Below are 18,815 nucleotides of genomic sequence, written 5' to 3'. Positions count from 1 at the left end.
ACATTGTCTTGATGAAACAGCACTTTATTTTTTCAAATAGAACCGTTTTTCCGCGACTTCGTCCTTCAAACGCTCCAAAAGCACTATGTAATAGTCGCTGTTGATAGTTTTTCAAGATGGTCGATGAATACATACCGTGCGTATCCCAAAATACTCTTCGTTGTTTTCAATTTCATGTGATAACTTAATATTCGGCGATCTGTTGTTAAGGGTTGCAACAAAGTCCACAACCTCAGATGTCTTTTTGTCGAAAATCAGATCCAAATCTGTAATGGAAAGTATTCTGTTACCTTCGTTTTCAATATAAATCTGCTCATAAACAAATTGCTATGAAGGGGGACCGCGGATTTCCCATTGGAAGCCGATTTCTGTTAGTTTTCTTAGTCTCATTGCATTCACCGCTTTCAAAAGGGAGCTGTTGAAATCTCATGATATTCTACTCATAAGTTTATGAGTTATTGTGCTAAGATGGGAAAAAATACCGTTCAAGCAATGACTTTAAAAGTGTTATAAGGACTCTGCTTCGTCAGAAACAATAATTAAACGTTGGACGTCCAAATGAGACAGTAACATTAAACAACATAAAGAATCCACAAAATCGCTTGGAAGGATCAAAAAGTAGAGTTGCGTGAGTAAGCTGACTTTGTAAGAATATCAAAAGTACGTGTTGGCTTTATATTGCATGAGCATTTGACTTTGAGAAAGCTCTGTTCAAAGTATGTGCCACGCAGCTCCCTTTTCACCAAAAACAAGAACGTCTTGATGATTATGAACAGTGTTTATAGTCTATTTCAAAAGAGTGTAGAGTAATAAAATCTCATTAAGTATTCAAAAGCGCTACAGGGTGATCCGTCAATAAATTCTGTCACTTCCCTAGTCCGCATTGCAAAATTATGTCGTTTCATAAAGAGCAGGTAGGTATCACCCTGTTTTAAGGGATTTGTCCATTGTTATCGACGGATAAATACTGAGCCAGAGGCGCGCTAGTGGGATAATTGCCAAAAGAATATGCATTCATAAAAATTATATTAAAGGAAATAAAAATTTAATACAGCAGAACAGTGTTATTAAAAAAATATAAAATGTAACAATAAAATATATACGAACCGAAATCGGGAAATACTCACAAACACACACGAACGAACTTTACGTATTGAAACATTTGTGGGGACTTTAAATCAATTTATTCACAAAAACGACAAGAACTTTACTGGATACGTTATTACAATTTGACACTTGAACAATACTAAAACTGTGAACTTCCCTTAACGTTTAACAACACTCTATTTATACCCTAATTGAATGTTCTAGAGATTACTAGGTACAATTTTCGAGAACCTTAAGAGAAAATAATTATTCAGACTACCCTTAATTCTAAACCCTAACCTAAGCAAAAGTGTCACTGTCACTGATACACTGGTCTCTGTCCAGATTGCTTATCCCGCTACAGTATATTTACAATTCAATTAAATTATTCTACATCAGTATAGTCTTCATCCGAAGAACTGTCATCATCCCCTGGTGTTATAATTATAGGGTCAACCACCTGATCGACCAAGTTGTCCAGTTCCCACATTTTATCTTCCTCTTTTAAAACTTGCTGGATTGCTTTTTGCCAGTTTTCTGATGTGATTTCCATAATGGCTTGATCAAACAATACCTTGACATCTTTCATTTTAAATGTGGTATTGTGCCTTGCAACATATCCTTTAACTTGTGCCTATATAAGTTCTATAGGATTTAATTCGCAATGATATGGCGGTAGGCGCAGCACAGTTACTTTATACTTTCCTGCTACATCTTCTACGGCATATTTCATGAAGCGAGATTTATGTTGTTTTACTATGGCTAGTAGTTCCTTCTTTACTGAATTCGTCTCAAACTGAATACCTTTATTTGACAGCCAGTTAATAATTTCTTGCTTTCTCCAAGCTGAAGTTGGTACCTTCTCTAAGCGCCTTGAATGGTAGCTTGCATTATCCATAACCACGACCGAATCAGCTGAAAGAAATTTTAACATTTCCCCGAAGTAGTCTTCGAAGACATCCGAATTCATGTCCTCATGATAATCTCCCGTCCGGCACGACTCAAAGCTTAACAAACCTTCTTTTAAAAATCCGTCTTCGCTTCCAATGTGAGCAATTATAAGCCTCTTCCCTTTTCCCGAAGGCACTTTAATACCCGTCGAAAGGCCTTCTATGAAAGCTTGGCGAGAACTTGTTATATTTTTATCTTGCCACATTTTTTTGACTATATAACCTTCGTTTATCCACGTCTCATCAAGATAAAAAATTTTCTTTTGCTCTCTGCGGTACTGCTTTATAGTTGTCAAATATTTTCGTCTCCAGCAAACAATTTCATCACTTTCCAGTAATAGTGCCTTTCGATTGTGCTTTTCCCAGGCAAAATTCATACTTTTTAAAGTTTTCCATAAAAGTTTTCTGGATATCAAAGGAATATCGTTATCTTGGCTTATCTCGATAAATATTTTTTCAAGAGTGAGTATTTCCTTTTTAAAATAAAACGAATGAACTTTTCTTCGAATGTCACATTTGGTGTCTTCATCTAAGATTTTTATTGGTCTTCCTGATTTTCTCTTGCATGGATTTACCTGGCCTGATATCTTTCTTTCTCGCAATAATTTAAAAATCGTGGACTGTCCAATTCCAGTCATTCGGGCACATCGCTCAACACTTTCTTGCACAGACAAACTAGGGTGATCGTGTTTTATGCAATCATATACATTTAAAATTATAACTTTTTCGCAAACAGATAGCGGAGAATTTTTTACACTTCTTTTCTTTGGAGTAAATGTCCCCATTTTATAACTTTTTCACTATTTCTATATCACAATATCACTGTACGTTTAATTGGTGTAGTAACAATTACTATTATAACTCGAATGTTTAAGACACCATTACAATATATTTAAACCCTTTTTCTTAATTACCTGGGTTTAATAGGTATTGCATGATTGGTGGGCAGGGTCAAAAAGGGATTATTATAATGACATGGCACCTCGGAACTAAGTGTTAACCCTTTTTTGAGAAATCATGCTCAAGTATATGAACCCAAATTGCATATTAAATAAGTTTACAAGAACCACTAAAATTAATCTTAATTTCTTTTTAAGAAATTTTACTTACCTAAATACATGTAGGTACTTAGTTTTAGACCAAATTACTTCCCAAAAATGGCCTTTTATTATTATCTATGTCTGTAATTTTTAATTTACTTTAATTATTAAGTTTAATAATCCTAAGATTTGCCTACGCCCATGGACGACAACGAAATTCAGGCAAATTTTATGACACTTCATGATTTATTACTCTACACTCTTTTGAAATAGACTATAGTCATGTTTATACATAATGAACCGGACAACACACCGTGTCACAAGTCAATCGAAACAATGACAAAATCACATGAATTGAACTTCGAATTGCTCCCACATCCAATGTATTTGCCAGATTTGGCTCCCAGCCACTACTGGCTATTCGCAGACCTCAAAAAAATGCTCACTGGTGAGCATTTTTTTGAGGTCTGAAACTGAGGCTAAATCGTTCTTCAAAAGTGGTATTGAAATGTTGGAGCAGCGCTGAAATGATTGTGTGGCTCTCGATGGAGATTATGTTAATGAATAGTCAACGGAGTCAAGTATCACAGTTTACAAGTCAATTGTTCAGCCACACTTCGACTATTGTTCCTCTATCCTATATCTATTCAATCAGAATAAATTGTCTCAACTCCAAAAACTTCAGAATCGTGGTATGAGAATCATTTTGAAGTGCCGTAGAGATACTCCTATCACTATTATGCTCAATGTTTTAAATTGGCAATCCATTTCCCAAAGACTGCTATACTTCACAATGATCTTCGTATACAAAATATTCAACAATTTAGGACCATCTTATTTTAATCAGTATATTGTCTTTCATCACGATATTCACCACCACTTCACTCGAAATAATAATAACTTATATATTAACAGAACAAAAAACAAAAATACTATGAACTCATTGTTTTTCAAGGGTTTTGATCGGTTCAACAAATTACCTAATGCAATTAAAAATAGCCCATCTCTGCCCTTGTTCAAAAATGAACTGAAGAAATTTGTTTTAAATGTACAAATATGATATGTATTATGTCTTTGTTACCTGTAGCTGTAATTTGTATAATTCCATTCATCTAATGTTCGTTATATATTTCAAATAATTATGTAATTTATCTTTCTACATGTTGCATTGAAATTTTTCGAATGTATAATGTTGCTGTTTTTGTAGTAATGTCTTTAAAAATATTTTATTGAACTTATGTTTGTCATACATTTAAGTCATTTCTATATGTAACACATACCTTTTTTTTTATTTCTACCATTCTAGTTGATTTGTATATTATTAGGATATCCTATTTAAATAAAGATCTATTTATCTATCTATCTAAATTTTGAAAAAAAAAACGCATTTTCTTTCTTAGGCTCGGGAGTTTCCAGCCCATGGTGTTACTTCTTCACTGAGACAATTAACCCCCCAGAAGATCCCTTAAATATTCAAGTTTTCGGTATAGGGACACTTGTAACATCAAATGATAATAACATATCCATATCTCCCAACTTCATATCACATGAATTCATGTGAAATAACAATGTTTAAACTCAATTGTAAGATTGAGTGAGTTTTCAAACTATTTTCTATACCATTCAGCATTTTTATAAGTAGGGAAACTTATAGACTCACCAGGCTTGTAAATGATTAGTAAATTATATAATTTTGGAATTGCAGGATTACAAACATGTAGACTCCTGTTGAAAACCGGTGAGATCAAATTTTGACACTTCTCCTACGTAGTGGATTCCTGGATAATTCATTATAGGAATATTTCTCAACCAAATTATCAATTCTACTTAGTAATCTGACAGGAAGACTCTCTGGAAATACTGTTTTCAGCGCTGATTACAATATCATTGACTTCAAAGGCTTTGCCATTATCTCGCCATTCAGTTTTTTTAGTAAGTGTTGGTAAATATTCTTCATACCATCTTTTCCAAAATACATCATTCAACGTCTGTGCTTCTCTTCATCAAAAATATAAAGCAGCTTTCAGATCCATCTTGATATATATCTTTTCAAATTCATCTTACTAGCCCCCTTCAGAAACCTCTGTGCATGAGATCAAGAAAGATTCATGTATCACAAGGTTTCAGTGATCTTTCACTGTCAGTTAGCATGGCGCTTCCGAGGAAAAAGCTACAACTTATAGGTACCTCTCTGAACGTGTTCAAAATTTCCGATCAAGGAAATGAATTCAATTCTAATTATATGTGAAAACGAGAACTTTAAGTATGAGTTCCAGAAACAAAGATAGTCGGTGTACACCAAATGTTTCAAGGTGAACCACGTGTATGACAAAAACTTTGGGAGAATATGATCTGTGGACAAAGGATTTACTTCAATCAGAAAAAAGTATATTGAATAGGTACTTCAAAGAGGATTTGTAAATACTCAATGCATTATCAAGACTTTAGAACCAGAGTAAAAAATATCAGATTGTGAAATATTACCACTTGTATGCTCATGATAACAATTACACAATTTGCACAAACATTTTTATTTCTAGTCACGTTTCGTTAAATGAGAAGCTACGGTTTCTCATTCATTTCTACCAAGGAAGCTAGGGCGTTAGCGAAACAACACCGTAATCATGCCTCAGCCACCGTATTCACCAGATTTGCCCCCCTGTGATTTTTTACTATTCCCAAGATGGAAGAGACGTTTTGCGTTTTGCGATGATGGAGAAGATAAAAACTGAATCGCTGAGAGATCTCAACGATGTACCAAAAAAGTGTTTCAAGGCTTGGAAGAAAAAACGTTGGCACAAGTGGATTACTTTGAAGGGAACAAGATAGAAAGTTATGAACAAATGAATAATTTTGGAGAAAAATGAAAATGCACCTGATTTTTTAGCACGGTAGTATACTTATATTTTTTACACAAAAAGAGACACATGGTTGTTTTTATTTTTTTTGTTAGTATTTAAAAAAATATATCGTGAAAATGAATTTGTTTAAAACAAATTGTTCATTAAATAAATAAAGAAAATATAAGTAAAAAAAAGTGTTTTTAAGAACATCAGAGAGAAATAAAAACTATGATATTTTTTCAAATCGTTTTTGATATTCATATTTAGTAGTAAAAAAATGTATATCAATCAACAAATGCGTTTCAAATTTTTTTTACGATTTTGTTTTTTAAAATCATAATATTCATCACTGATAAAAATCCTCCCAAATAAAGCTAAAAATTATGAAAAATCATTTTTATGTAACTTTAAATAATAAGAATACGAATAAATTTGAGAATTGAAAAAAAAAATTACTGCTTCAATTGAATTTTTCACTTTTTAACGTCTTTGATTATCAATAACGAAGTGAAAAATCAAAATCTTTTTATTTTTCCAAGGGGAATCTTATTTGAAGGCTTTCAAGAAAAGCTCCACGAGATATTTGCAAAAAACCAACCCCCCTTTTTTTTACTAAATTATTCGTAACTTTCGCAATTTTTTATAAATTTTTCAAAAAGTTGCTAGAGGTCATTCCGAATCGAATGAGTCCTGGATCACAAGAACCCGCAAATAATCTTTTAGCAGGTAAAAAATGTTCCTCAATGAGTTGATGGATGAAGTCGTTATTCCGTGGTAGAAAATCATTATAAAAAATGAGAAATGAAACTTATGTTTTTATACCACTTTGTATTTGTAACTTACGTTACTGCAGTTTCATCGTACAAGGACATTTTCAAACGATTACGACAAACTGAAATAATTAACAATGTATACCGTTATACCATGAGAAGTGTGTCTCACTTCTCATGGAAACACCCCCGTATCTTCCGTAATATTCGAGGTGGAACGATGAAACTCTCAGAACTGATGGAAATGCTCAAAATGCACCTACCATCTGAATGGGGTTGGCCAAAGTGATATACACTGTCAGCCACTCGCAATGGAACACCCCATTTTTACGGTAAAACATATTACGGGGCAAATAGGCTCAAAATTCCTTCAGATTCGTGATCAGGACTACCAAATTACTACGATTACACTTTTTTCCTGAAAAAATTTCAGTCCTGAAAAATCCGAATTTGTCTCACTTCTTATGGAAACACCCCCGAATTAGTTTGAGAAACTATCGCTTCAACTCAATATGAGCCGCAGTAAAATATGGAGGTGTTTAAAGAGGCATAAAATGCATGCATTCAAACCCAAATTTTTACATACTTTGCAAGAAGGAGATGAAATCCGCTGTATGGAGTATTGTTTATGGATGCAGGGAAATTATCTGAATGACAGGAATTTTTTAAAGTATATCTTATACAGTGATGAGGTTACCTTCACCACGAATGGTGTTGTGTCTTCCCAGAACATGAGGTTTTGGGCTGAACAAAATCCAAATTGGGTGGTGAATTGTAGAGACCAAATATCTCAGAAAGTTAATGTGTGGTGTGGTGTCCTGAACGAAAATATTATCGGGCCATTTTTTTTTTCGATCAAAATTTAAACGGACGACTATTTGTTGACTTTCTCGAAAAATTTTTTACAGCTTTTTCTCTGAGAAAGGTTGAAATATTGATCTATAAGTAAATTTGAGGCTTTGTTTTTGGACTAACTTCTGGATTGTGTCTGCGTTGAAACCATTATTCTGTTTCATCTTTATAATTGTTTTAATTTCCCTTTATCTGCTAGCAATCTGCAGATTTCCCTATCCATGGATATGGAAATTAAACATTGTCAATCATTTCAGTTTAGTTCAATCGTTTAAAAATGTCCTTATAGGATGAAACGCAGTAAGTTTTATTTCTCATTAGTTGTCATTGCTAAGAAGAGAGATTGAAAACAGAAATATGAACTGAATTCTCAAAAAAATCCCATATATGTATTAATATATTTTTTCAATATGTAGACATCATTTCTGATTACGACAAGTTACTGACTAATTGGACTCTACAGTGGTTTATATTACGCAGTAACGTTTCGAGGTAAACTAATCAGTTTGCCTTTTATTTCACTTCAACAGATTTTCTACTGATTCAGCTCTATTTATTTTTCAGATTGTGAAAGGTTATAAAACCAAAAAACAGTAAGAAACCTAATATAGCGATGCAGATCCTAGATGATAAATTATATATTGGTAAAATTAGTTATAAAAAAACGTTTCCATTGATTTAAAAAGAAGATGTCACAATTGAACCACACTGGTCATCCTCAGTACCTATAAGCTCTGAAAGAAATGAACACTTGCTAGTTCTGTGAAAAACTTTTGATTTTTCGGAGCATTACTCAACTCCATCTTGTTTTGTTTGAAACCAACAATGCACTTAGTGTTATCAATTCAAGCCCTATAAAACTCATTTGGGTTGAGGGTAGAATTTCAACCAAAGATACGGAAGTGATTTTTTCAAAAATTACAATTTTTTTTGTCCAATACCAACGCTGCGTAATGGAATGAGTTTGTTAAAACGTATTTCGAAAATAGATGAAAACGTACTCTAGAACAGTGAACACCGTTTCATTCATTTATGCAGTTATAGATTATGATACAATCTATAGCTTTCAAGTACAATTGAATTGAACACAATCTGTAATTTTTTTTCGTGAAATACTGTTATGAATTGCAGAGTTGAGCCGTTATCGTTATCATTTATTTGCTCATCATATGAAACTTGGGAATAAAAAATATTATCATACATTTTATCTATTTCTTAGTAATTACGTAATATTACATTTATTGAAAATATGATTTGAAATTTATGATTTGAAAGTAACCAATGTTAATTTTTTTGTTTGTTGTAATGAGTAATGGTGAAAGATCTCATATATGAACAATAAATATGATATTTACTGGCAATACAATAGAATAAAATAATAGAAATTAAATGAGGCGATGAAAAAAGAACTTGTAGATATGCTTACAGTACCTACTTTTTTGAAATGAAAGAATTGTCTCGAATTCTTCACATAGTCTGGAAAATTGATATAGATTCTTGAACCAAAATAGGCCCAAAATATACTCTAGCTCAAAAAAAATCACTTGGCATATGAAACTGGTGTCAAATATTGGCAATGACTATTGCCGTTCAGCAATTCATCTAGAAAAATACCAAAAAACTTTACACTACTATCATCACTTATCAAAGAAGCGTCATTTACATTAAATTAAGTCGATTGTTGACACGAATAACCTATATTTTATAAGTGTAGAAAAATAAATCGTGCTTTTAAAAACCTGGGTACTTAATTTAATGTTCTTGAACATTCATTTTCTGACATTGTGGTTCATATTTGACTTCGGTTTTCTCAATAGAGTTTGATAAATCTTGGGTTTTTGTTTGGTGATCTTATCTACGTATATTTAAATAAACATTTAGGTACACCTTCAACAGATTCCGATTTTTTTTCCGATAATACAAGTTCTTCTGGGTTTTCTTTTGACAACTTCAATCTTTTCTTCCATTTTCATCTGAGATATTGAAGGTTGATTGTTTTCAATGTTGAAATATGTATCAAGTTCCAAGTTTTCATTGGGCAGAAAACACATCATCCTTCATATATAACAGAGTCCAATGGTTTTTCTCTCTCCAATTTTTTCGGTGACATTTTTACCGACATTGATCTTCTCACCTGATGCCCCACGCTGGTATATCTTATCTTCCGATATTTGGATCATTCTATGACTTTTTGTTATTATGGATGTTTTTACTCATCAGTGCAACATTATATTAATTCAAGAGAATTTCATTCCCCAATGAGATGGTATGTTTTTCTCGAATTACTGTCTTCAGGAAACTAATTTCTTCTGTCCTATGTCTGATGATTTGATCACTGATCCATTAAAAAATTATGGATCTAGAAGCTTTCAACTTGTTCTACCATACCACTATTTTTACAACAAATAACACATTCTCATCTATTGTTATATAGTTTTTCACAGCTTCATGTCCAAAGGTAATGCACACTTCAACTTTAACTCGTTGTTTTTCACAACATTTGAAATTTTTGTCATCAGAGAGATCGTCACATGACTTTTCGTCGGCAGACATGTTACATCAGACACTTTGCATTGCGGCAAACGACTATCATGATCCTATTTGACTTTTCATAACATCTCAGTACAACAATCAAAAATTATACATTATTTTTCCCTAATAATTTCGGGCGACTCTCCCTGCTCAATATTTTTTAAGTAATAAGGATTTGAGAGCCGGCGACCCGCAACGTGAGGTATATAAATCACTTTTTTAAGGACATAACACAGGAAAATTCTAACGTGCTCTCAGAGCGGTGCCTGTATGATTCACATTGGATTTGAATCGCTGGACATTAAATCCAATTGGAAAAACGTTCTCAGATGACAGAGTTCTTAAACAGTGAAGTTCGAGGTGTTCTAAGTTGAACCTCCAAACGATGAGCAGCCACAGTTCGTCGCGTATTTCTGATATGTACCGCTCTTGGTGGAATGAAATGTGCTAAGTCACTTGAACACCTCCCGTGAAAGTATCTATGAAAGAGAGACAAATCGCCAACCTTTCTTCGATGTTCCAGGCTATCAAGGTTGCACGTGATGTTCTCGTCTCCAATCAGGCGGATGGCTATTTTTGGGATGGAATCCAGCAACTTCAGAGTATGTTTGGGGGCAAAGCATACATGAGAACAATACTCCAAAGTAGGTCTGATCTGAGCTTAATAAAGCATCAAAAGTTGCTGAGGTGTGTTAAGTTTTCTGATTCGAAACAGTGTTCCAAGCTTTTGAGGAGCAGTTTTTGCAATTCCAGCGTCATGATTGTGCCAAGACATATTGGTGTCCATTTTAACCTTCAACAAACGTATCGAAGCAAAAAGCGGAACTGTTTGACCTGACATTATTAAATCTAGTTCGGAGACATTTATCTTCTTGGATAAAACCGATGCCTAGATTTTTGTGGCATTGAATTGAACCTGGTTACTTCCACCCCAATTCGAAACCCCTTCTAGATCCTCATTAAGATATGCAACTTCCTGCTGCCGGTGGAGATGTGCTTCCGTAGTCGATGTCCTGGAATCCAGCAAAGCAATATATTGGAATTTTGGGATATAACAAATGAGTTGAAAATAGTAATGTGTCTCAAGTGTCCGCATTTTCAAAGATAACTATATATAGAAACATTATACAGCCTCATTTTGATTACTGTTCTAGTCTTCTAGATCTCTTGGACAAAAACAACAAACAAAAGTTACAAAAATTACAAAATCGAGGAATGCGAATAATCTTGATGTGTAATAGATATACTACCATTCAAATTATGCTGAGTACTCTGAATTGGTATTTTATTGTGTAACGCAAAGACTATTTTATATGACATCTAGTACTATATTGCTGTATCACTGCTGTTCCAATGTTGTGACAGAATGAGAATCAACGAACTTAGTCGTGCGCGGCGTTATAGAACAGTGCGTTCAACAAATTGTTCTACAGCGCCATCTAGTGGCGAGTTACAGAAAAATTGATAGCCTAAAAACCTTCTCTATGAAAAATTACTCATACATGTCAAGTTTCATCACGATCAGTTGAGTGATGTAGAAGTTTATCACTTACCAACCAACCAACCAACAAACATCCATTTTTATATACAGTGTGGTCCACTAAGTCTGCAACAAATGGGAAACTTTTTTATTATCGATCTCTCAGAAAATTTTATTCTTGACAAAAGTTGGTGCATGTTCCAAAACTATACCAAGTGTACCTGAAATGGCTTTATGACAAACACCATACAGGATAGGCCAAAAAATATAAAGTTCGTTCAAGAGTAAAGTACCCTTATTTCAAAAAATATAGAAATATGTTGAGAAGAAAAGTTGTTTGGAATTAAAAATTATGTTCAGATACGAAGTCATGGCCTGCTATTCGAATTTTTTTCTTTTGGAAAATTTTGAATTACCCCCGTATGATACAAATTTTTACTAATTTAATTTAATATGTATTTGAAATAGCCACAATCAAATCAGTTTGGAGTATTTTTTATCAAATTAAAGTGTATTTGTAAAATTTACTTGGATTTGTATTTTTTTAGGTGACCGTCAACTTCATGTTCGTTACAACGATATTTAACAGAACTCTAGAATAAAACAAATACTCTTTTTAACGAGGCAAATACTTTCCTAACTAAATGATCATATGAATAAACTGTCAATAAAAGTATAAAATTTCTTTTATTCTGACAACAATGCCTCAACTAGAACAGATATCAAAAAACAATCCAAAATCTATCGCGGATAGCCATGAACAAAAAACACATACGCCCTAAAACAATAATGTAGTTTGATAGTGTTGCTTCTTAAAACTTGCCTGTAAAACTTTTTCATATTTGTCCTTAATTAAAAATGTCTCGCCCAGTATTATTAACGTTAACTGAAAAGGCAGAATTATTTTTAATCTGTGGTGACGGTTATAAAACAATGCGCGAAGCTGCAAATATCCAGACAAACAAATTTGGTATTCAAGTGTGAGTAGAATTTTGAAGAATTTCAAACAGACCGGCTCACTAGAATATTAACATAATACGGAGCGTACAAAACCTGTATGCACAGAAGAAAACCAGCTTGACGTACTTCAAGCAGTAGTAGAAAATCCTAGAAGGTCCACCCAAGAAATTAGTGATTATACCGGCATAAAAAAACCTCTGTGAAGCGTAATTTCAAGAAACATAAGTACCATGCTTACAAACCTACATTCATTTGTACATTTCAAGAAAGAGACTATGATTTGAGATATGATTTTTCCATGTGGATTCAGAGTGAAATAGAAGAACAACGAAATTTTAATCGATGTATTCTGTTTGGAGATGAATCTACTTTTACAACAAATTCACAAAATTGCAGTTGGTGGTGAGATGTCAACCCAAATTTTATTATTGAGAACAAAAATCAATTCTATCAGAAAACAAACGTTTGGTGTGGTATATTAAATGATAAATTACTAGGTCCGATAAATTACTAGGTCGTTATACAAAATTAAACTTTTCGTAACTCTTTACATAAATAGCTATTCTAGAAGTATAGCCAAGCATAAAATGCATCTAATATACTAATTTTACAATCCTATTCTGATAAAAAATGAAAATTTAATTTTTTTTCACAAAGCTACATTCTTTAGAATCACAAACTCAACTGCAAACGAAAGAAACCTAAAATAAGATTGAAAATTTGCACATCATTTTCGTATTTTCAATTTTTAACGCACACTGCCACTGCGATCTCTAGCCCTGCCACTGCGATATCTGGCCCCGCCACTGAGAAACGAATGAAACTAGCGCAGCGTTGCCAAGTGATGAACAGGCGAATTTGGGCATTCAGTAAGAAATGCTGTACTTTACTCTCGTCGCACTTATTTCAAGTGCTTACTTCCGCTACTTGCCAGCAGGGACGTGCGTCTTTAATTAATTTGGCTAGAGAAAGTCAAGCAAGAAGAGAGATGAAAATATCGTTGACAGATAATAATTTAGTCACGTGCTCCCACGGCCTCTTAAACTGAGTGGAAAATTGTTTGTAGAACACCAAAGAGCTAATTCATTCAAATTATTTTGTAGTATTTGGTTGTCATTAGGTGACTCTTTGGCACGAAAAACCTTCGGATCATCAGCAAGCACCTAAAAAACAATATAATTAGATGAACAACTTTAAAACGTCCAATCAATCATAAAAAATCCAGATGAGTTTTCAAAGTATATATATATTTATTATTCGAACTCGACCCCATCACCCCTTAGGTCGTGAGCAAAGTTACACCTTTCTAATTGGAGTGTGGAAAAGATAGAGAATGTTATGTAAGCGTCGATAATATTGCTTTATCAAACTGATATAATTGATAAAAGTGATAATTTTTTTTTTCATTTTTGTTATATATGGAATTTTCTCTCATGAAAATATACTACGGCTTATATCTTCAAGCGAAACAGTAACACATATACAGCAATGAAAACAATAACGAGCTTTTTGATGTTATATTTTTTATATACAAATATACAATCCGGTGAGTATTGAATAAGTACTTAATTTATATTCCTGTCTATGTGTCTTCTGGCAACCTGAAATAACCACCACAAACTAACAAAATGTGAAGATGATTTGAATCCAAAAAAGTGGGTGATAATTAATTATGAACTTCCAACATGGAACCCCCCATAAAAAGAAAAGTACAGGATAATTATTGAAAAAATTATTGAGCAAATAAGCAAAATATTCCTTATACGTTATTGCAATCAACTTCTGTGTGCTAAAAATTGACCATTTCAATAATATATAATTCAGATTCCAAGATTAGAGTACTACAGGATCTCACCCTACTTATACGAAAAAAATACCCAGTATTTTCATCAAATCCAAATATCATATCTTCCAGTTGAGTTGTAGATTCATTCAAATTCAAAATGAATAAGAGGGGTATTTTGAGCGACCAATCATCACCAAATATGACTGAAAAAGTTTGAATTAGCCAAGCATTTGAACAGGTCACATCTCCAAAAAAGACTATTCATGGCACACTTGACAAAAGTGAATAAACTATATGATCAAGTATTTTCCTCAGTAATATTCAATTCATGTTCTTATTTGTACCTAATCAAATCGCAAATAAATTAGTATCGTTAGCTTTGTCAGAAAATCATTTTTCCGTCAAAAACTTTGTCAAAAACTGGTCGCCATTTTAAAAAAACAGTTAGACACGAAAATGTAATTTTGCCAACTTGTCTCATTCATTTCTAACATAGTAGTCACTAAAACTCTGCGATTGAAATTTTCTGATATCACCTGAGGTCCTTAGATTAGTTTATGTCCGATTATGGCCACCTAGATGCAATTTCAAAAGTGACTCTGGAAAAATTAAGTAGGCATAAATACTTTCGAAAATATCACATTCTGATCCAGAATCGTCTCAGAAATTAAAAAAATTTAAAATATACAGGGTGTTCTATTTAAAAATTTAGAACTGGAGCCATTTTCGGTGAAACGGGAAGTGACCGGAAAGTGAAAACTCTCCTCTTCACATACCATTTACGTAAACTATTATACTAAATCTCATTTTTTGATACACCTAATAGTCTAGAAGTTATGACTTGTCTAATAGATTCGTTAACACCCGGTATATGAAGGAATTGGAAAATCAAATTAGGAAATTACTACAAACTTATTCGCAAATTGCAAGAAGAATGTGTTCGTATATCTGCTTAATGTCAAAGGACTGATGGAAGGCAGGTTGGATATCTAATTTGATTGTAGCATGATTTTTTTCAAATAATTTATTGAAAGAGTTATAGCTTGTCAAATGTAGGAAGAGTTATTTTAATCTCGATATGGTCCTGGGAATACGTAGGTAATGAGAATTCTCAAGTCTCTTTCTGGATTTGACAACCTGTATGTTTTTAGGAGAGATCAATTTTTGGGAAAGAATGGTTTTGGCTTTCTACTTTTCCATTTTTACATAAGAAATGTGGGAATCTTCCAAAGAAGGGAGAAAAGCAATTAATTTCAAAATAAACCCTTTACGAAGATGTATAGATCGTGCAAAGAAGTAATTTTCAGACACAAACTGAAAAAAGACCCCTTGAAACAACTACTTTTATATACATATTGAATCACACGAAAAAAAACCTTTTGAAACAACTCTTTATATCAAAGTAGGTCTGAAAAGTTCGTAGGCTTACATTTCGTTCGTAGGCTTACGTTTCCGTCGGTAATATCCTCTTTGGTGTTCGTTTTTCCTAGTTTAAATATAGCAAACCAGTTCTCAATGGTTGATTTTTCTGATGCAAAGTCCAAATAAAATTTATCAAGCGAAGCTTTGTCTTCAACAGTATTTTTTTCCGGCAAAAAGCAATGCTTCATTAACACACAAAATTATTTTCTATCCATTTTCTTCAAACTAACAAAAGTTACTCCACTCAAAATGTTCTCGCCCACAAACTAATAGTCCAACAGCTGTGAAATTTGTACACGTGTCTTTTGAAGGTTAGGGTTAACTAAAAGTCATATGGATTTGATACTAGTAGCACCTACAAACTTTTCAGCCCATCTAATATGTTCTAATACTATCTCAAATGATATTGAATTCATTTCGAATGGAAAATGGTAGTGTCCTCAATACTCAATACTTTCAAACTAAAAATAAAAATTTTCTGGGAGATTATTTTTTGAGAAAAAAAAGCTCCTTTCATGTTGCGCTTGATATTTTTGAGGCCTTTGTCCATGTGTGGCATGAGTTTGCTGGCCAAACTTCGATGCTATGACTTGTCGAATCATTTTTGTGTATGGCTCTCCAGCTTCCTGTAAGAACGTTCCCTGCAAGTGGTCGTCGATGAATATCTCTATAGAATAGATATCGCGTAGTTAACATCGTGAATAAGTGCTCTGCCGAATTTGGCGTTTATTGATAGACTTACGAGTGAGTACTACCTTATAATTGATATCGATCGATTCAGAAAAATATTCTGCACAAGATATGGATATATGATATTTACTATCTGCAATCGGTGTACTAGAATTTTTGGAAATCAATGAGATATTCATATTTTATTGTGTTTTTTTCATTGCAAAAAGCTGGTAAATAAATACCTATTATTTTGAAGAAATTTGCTGTCGGAGTATGTTACAGACCTCCTAAAACTGATCATGTGGCTTTCCTGAACAGACTCGAAAACGTTTTGATAAACATTAATTCCGAATTTTGGAATTATTCAAACTCAACTTCAAATACTAACAGTTTATATACGATATTCAGAAATTTAATATACTAATCATAACTCATTAATATTATAAGACATTTTCAATTCGATTCCAAACATTATTCTGAATTGAAAAGAATACGGTACAGTTAGGAATCACACGTTAAAAGGTAAGATCTCGTTAGTCCTTAGCTCGCACAAGTTTCTCAACTTCTGAGAGTTGTCGTTCGTATGGGGGCGAAAGCTGATTAACGGAAAAAACATATTTTAAACAGATTTTTTTCAAACAGTTGATGCATCTCAGGTGCCGGTTCTGTGGTCGCATGTAAAGGCACTTGTATTTTATTTCACTATTATTTCATTGCAGGTTATTTTTGCTTAATATAATTGTTATTTTCAGCTATTTATTTTCAATTCTTCTTTTTCAGTTGTTTCGAGGATTTCAAATCATTCTACATATTAGACAATGGAAGTCCGAACTAGTGAAATTCATTATGAAACATTGTCAATCACCTTCAAAAAAAACCTATGTGATAATAACAACTTAATTAAAAACAGAATACAAATCCTTCAGTAATAGATCGTTGAATTATGAACTACATAAACCAGTCGCTTTTTTTTGTACAAATTTATCTATATTCGTTTTTACTAGCATCAATGGTACTGGTGATTCCAACATACATCAGTGGCATGGATGCCTATATATTTTTTAAAAAGCTTTCAATTAACTTGACTTGTATGTATGTTAACAAATCTTACAAGTTTAATTTGACCCACTTCCCGGTATACGATTGACCTGAAATTTTGCATGCTGGTCCAGAACCGATGACAGTGCATGTTAATCATAAACGTGACCTGCTGCTGCTGCCAGGATCGGCTCCGTACGAGAGATCACCTCAGCGGTAAATAGCAGGGACACGAAATTTTGTATACGCATTCGTTTATGATAGGCAGTTGGTAGGCCCACCATGAAATAGATTCCACATCCAAGGTTGGCTTCATTAAAAAAATATTTCTAGAAAAAAATTCAATCAAGCTTTTACCTTTAAATACCTACTTTCCGACTCTAAAAAGAAGACAATAAATGATGTAGTAGGTTGTAAGAACCCATATTTATTTGCATTGTAAAAAAATATTATTATCTACCACCCTCTAAGTTCCCAGAGTAAGAGGGTCCATCACGCAATGTGAGCAACAGGCACAAGTGGCATACCATGACTTGTGTAATTTAGTGAGATGGGCGTCATTAGCATTGGTCTGCAACCCGTCTAGGAGAAGGAAAACTTCAAAATCAAACCCGGAACGGTGTTTCGTCAAGCACGAGTAAGCTCTAAGCTGAAAAAAGTGGCATCAGGGTGTAAAATGATGTCGTGTACGTACCACCTCAGGGCACCGGAGCGCACCCTGTTGTATATTAGCTCTTACCCTGCTAAACGAAGCTCTGGGAGGATTGACAAATATTTATTCGGTATATACTTTCGTATTGATCGAAAACTATCGATTGAAACTAAAAAATATAAAATAAAATAATGATAAAAAAACTTTTATAACAAGCTTTTATTTAAGTGCCCTAATAAGATCAAAATAAAATTTTAAATCACATTAACCACATTCAGTTATGACTTTATAGTATTGATATTATATAAAAGCTTGTCGCGATAATTTCAATCATTAATTGAAATTTTGTAATTAGGTAGGCACCTACTAAACTTTTAAGCAATTCATAATGTAATTAAATAAAAGTGCCCTGAATGCTTAAAATGTGGAACTTTAACCTTGAATAACTTTTTTGCACACATAGGATTTATCGGGTTTGAAATTTATTGCAGTACCTAGTTGATCTGTCAGAGTGTTTCTTAATTTAAATTTCATCTGACTGAATATGTAAAAATTTATTCTAGGCATCGCAACAAGCTTTTTTTATAATTTCAATTCTGTAAAGTCATAAATGAATGTGGTTAATTTGATTTAAAATTTTATTTTGATCTTTCTAGGGCACTTAAATAAAAGCTTCTTTTAAAAGTTTTTTTATTATTATTTTATTATTCCTTAGAAGCAAGAAAATGGCCA

General features: G+C 33.1%; 1 protein-coding gene across 1 annotated transcript in view; it reads left to right on the top strand.

The window, feature by feature from the left end:
• The first annotated feature begins 13,904 nt into the window (after nucleotides 1–13,904).
• LOC111511239 (uncharacterized) overlaps nucleotides 13,905–18,815 on the top strand; it is a 32,240-nt gene continuing 27,329 nt past the window's right edge. Inside the window, exon 1 of the mRNA XM_074178818.1 lies at nucleotides 13,905–14,059. Coding sequence (XP_074034919.1) covers nucleotides 14,002–14,059 — 58 coding nt within the window. The 5' untranslated portion in view covers nucleotides 13,905–14,001. The remainder of the gene's footprint in view (nucleotides 14,060–18,815) is intronic.

Source organism: Leptinotarsa decemlineata, unplaced genomic scaffold, assembly GCF_025532065.1.
Source record: "Leptinotarsa decemlineata unplaced genomic scaffold, Ldec_3_MD MMD2_tig00004307_RagTag_RagTag, whole genome shotgun sequence".
Classification (NCBI taxonomy): Eukaryota; Metazoa; Arthropoda; class Insecta; order Coleoptera; family Chrysomelidae; genus Leptinotarsa; species Leptinotarsa decemlineata.
Note: the sequence above shows the minus strand (reverse complement) of the source record. Positions and strands in the feature narration are given on the sequence as shown.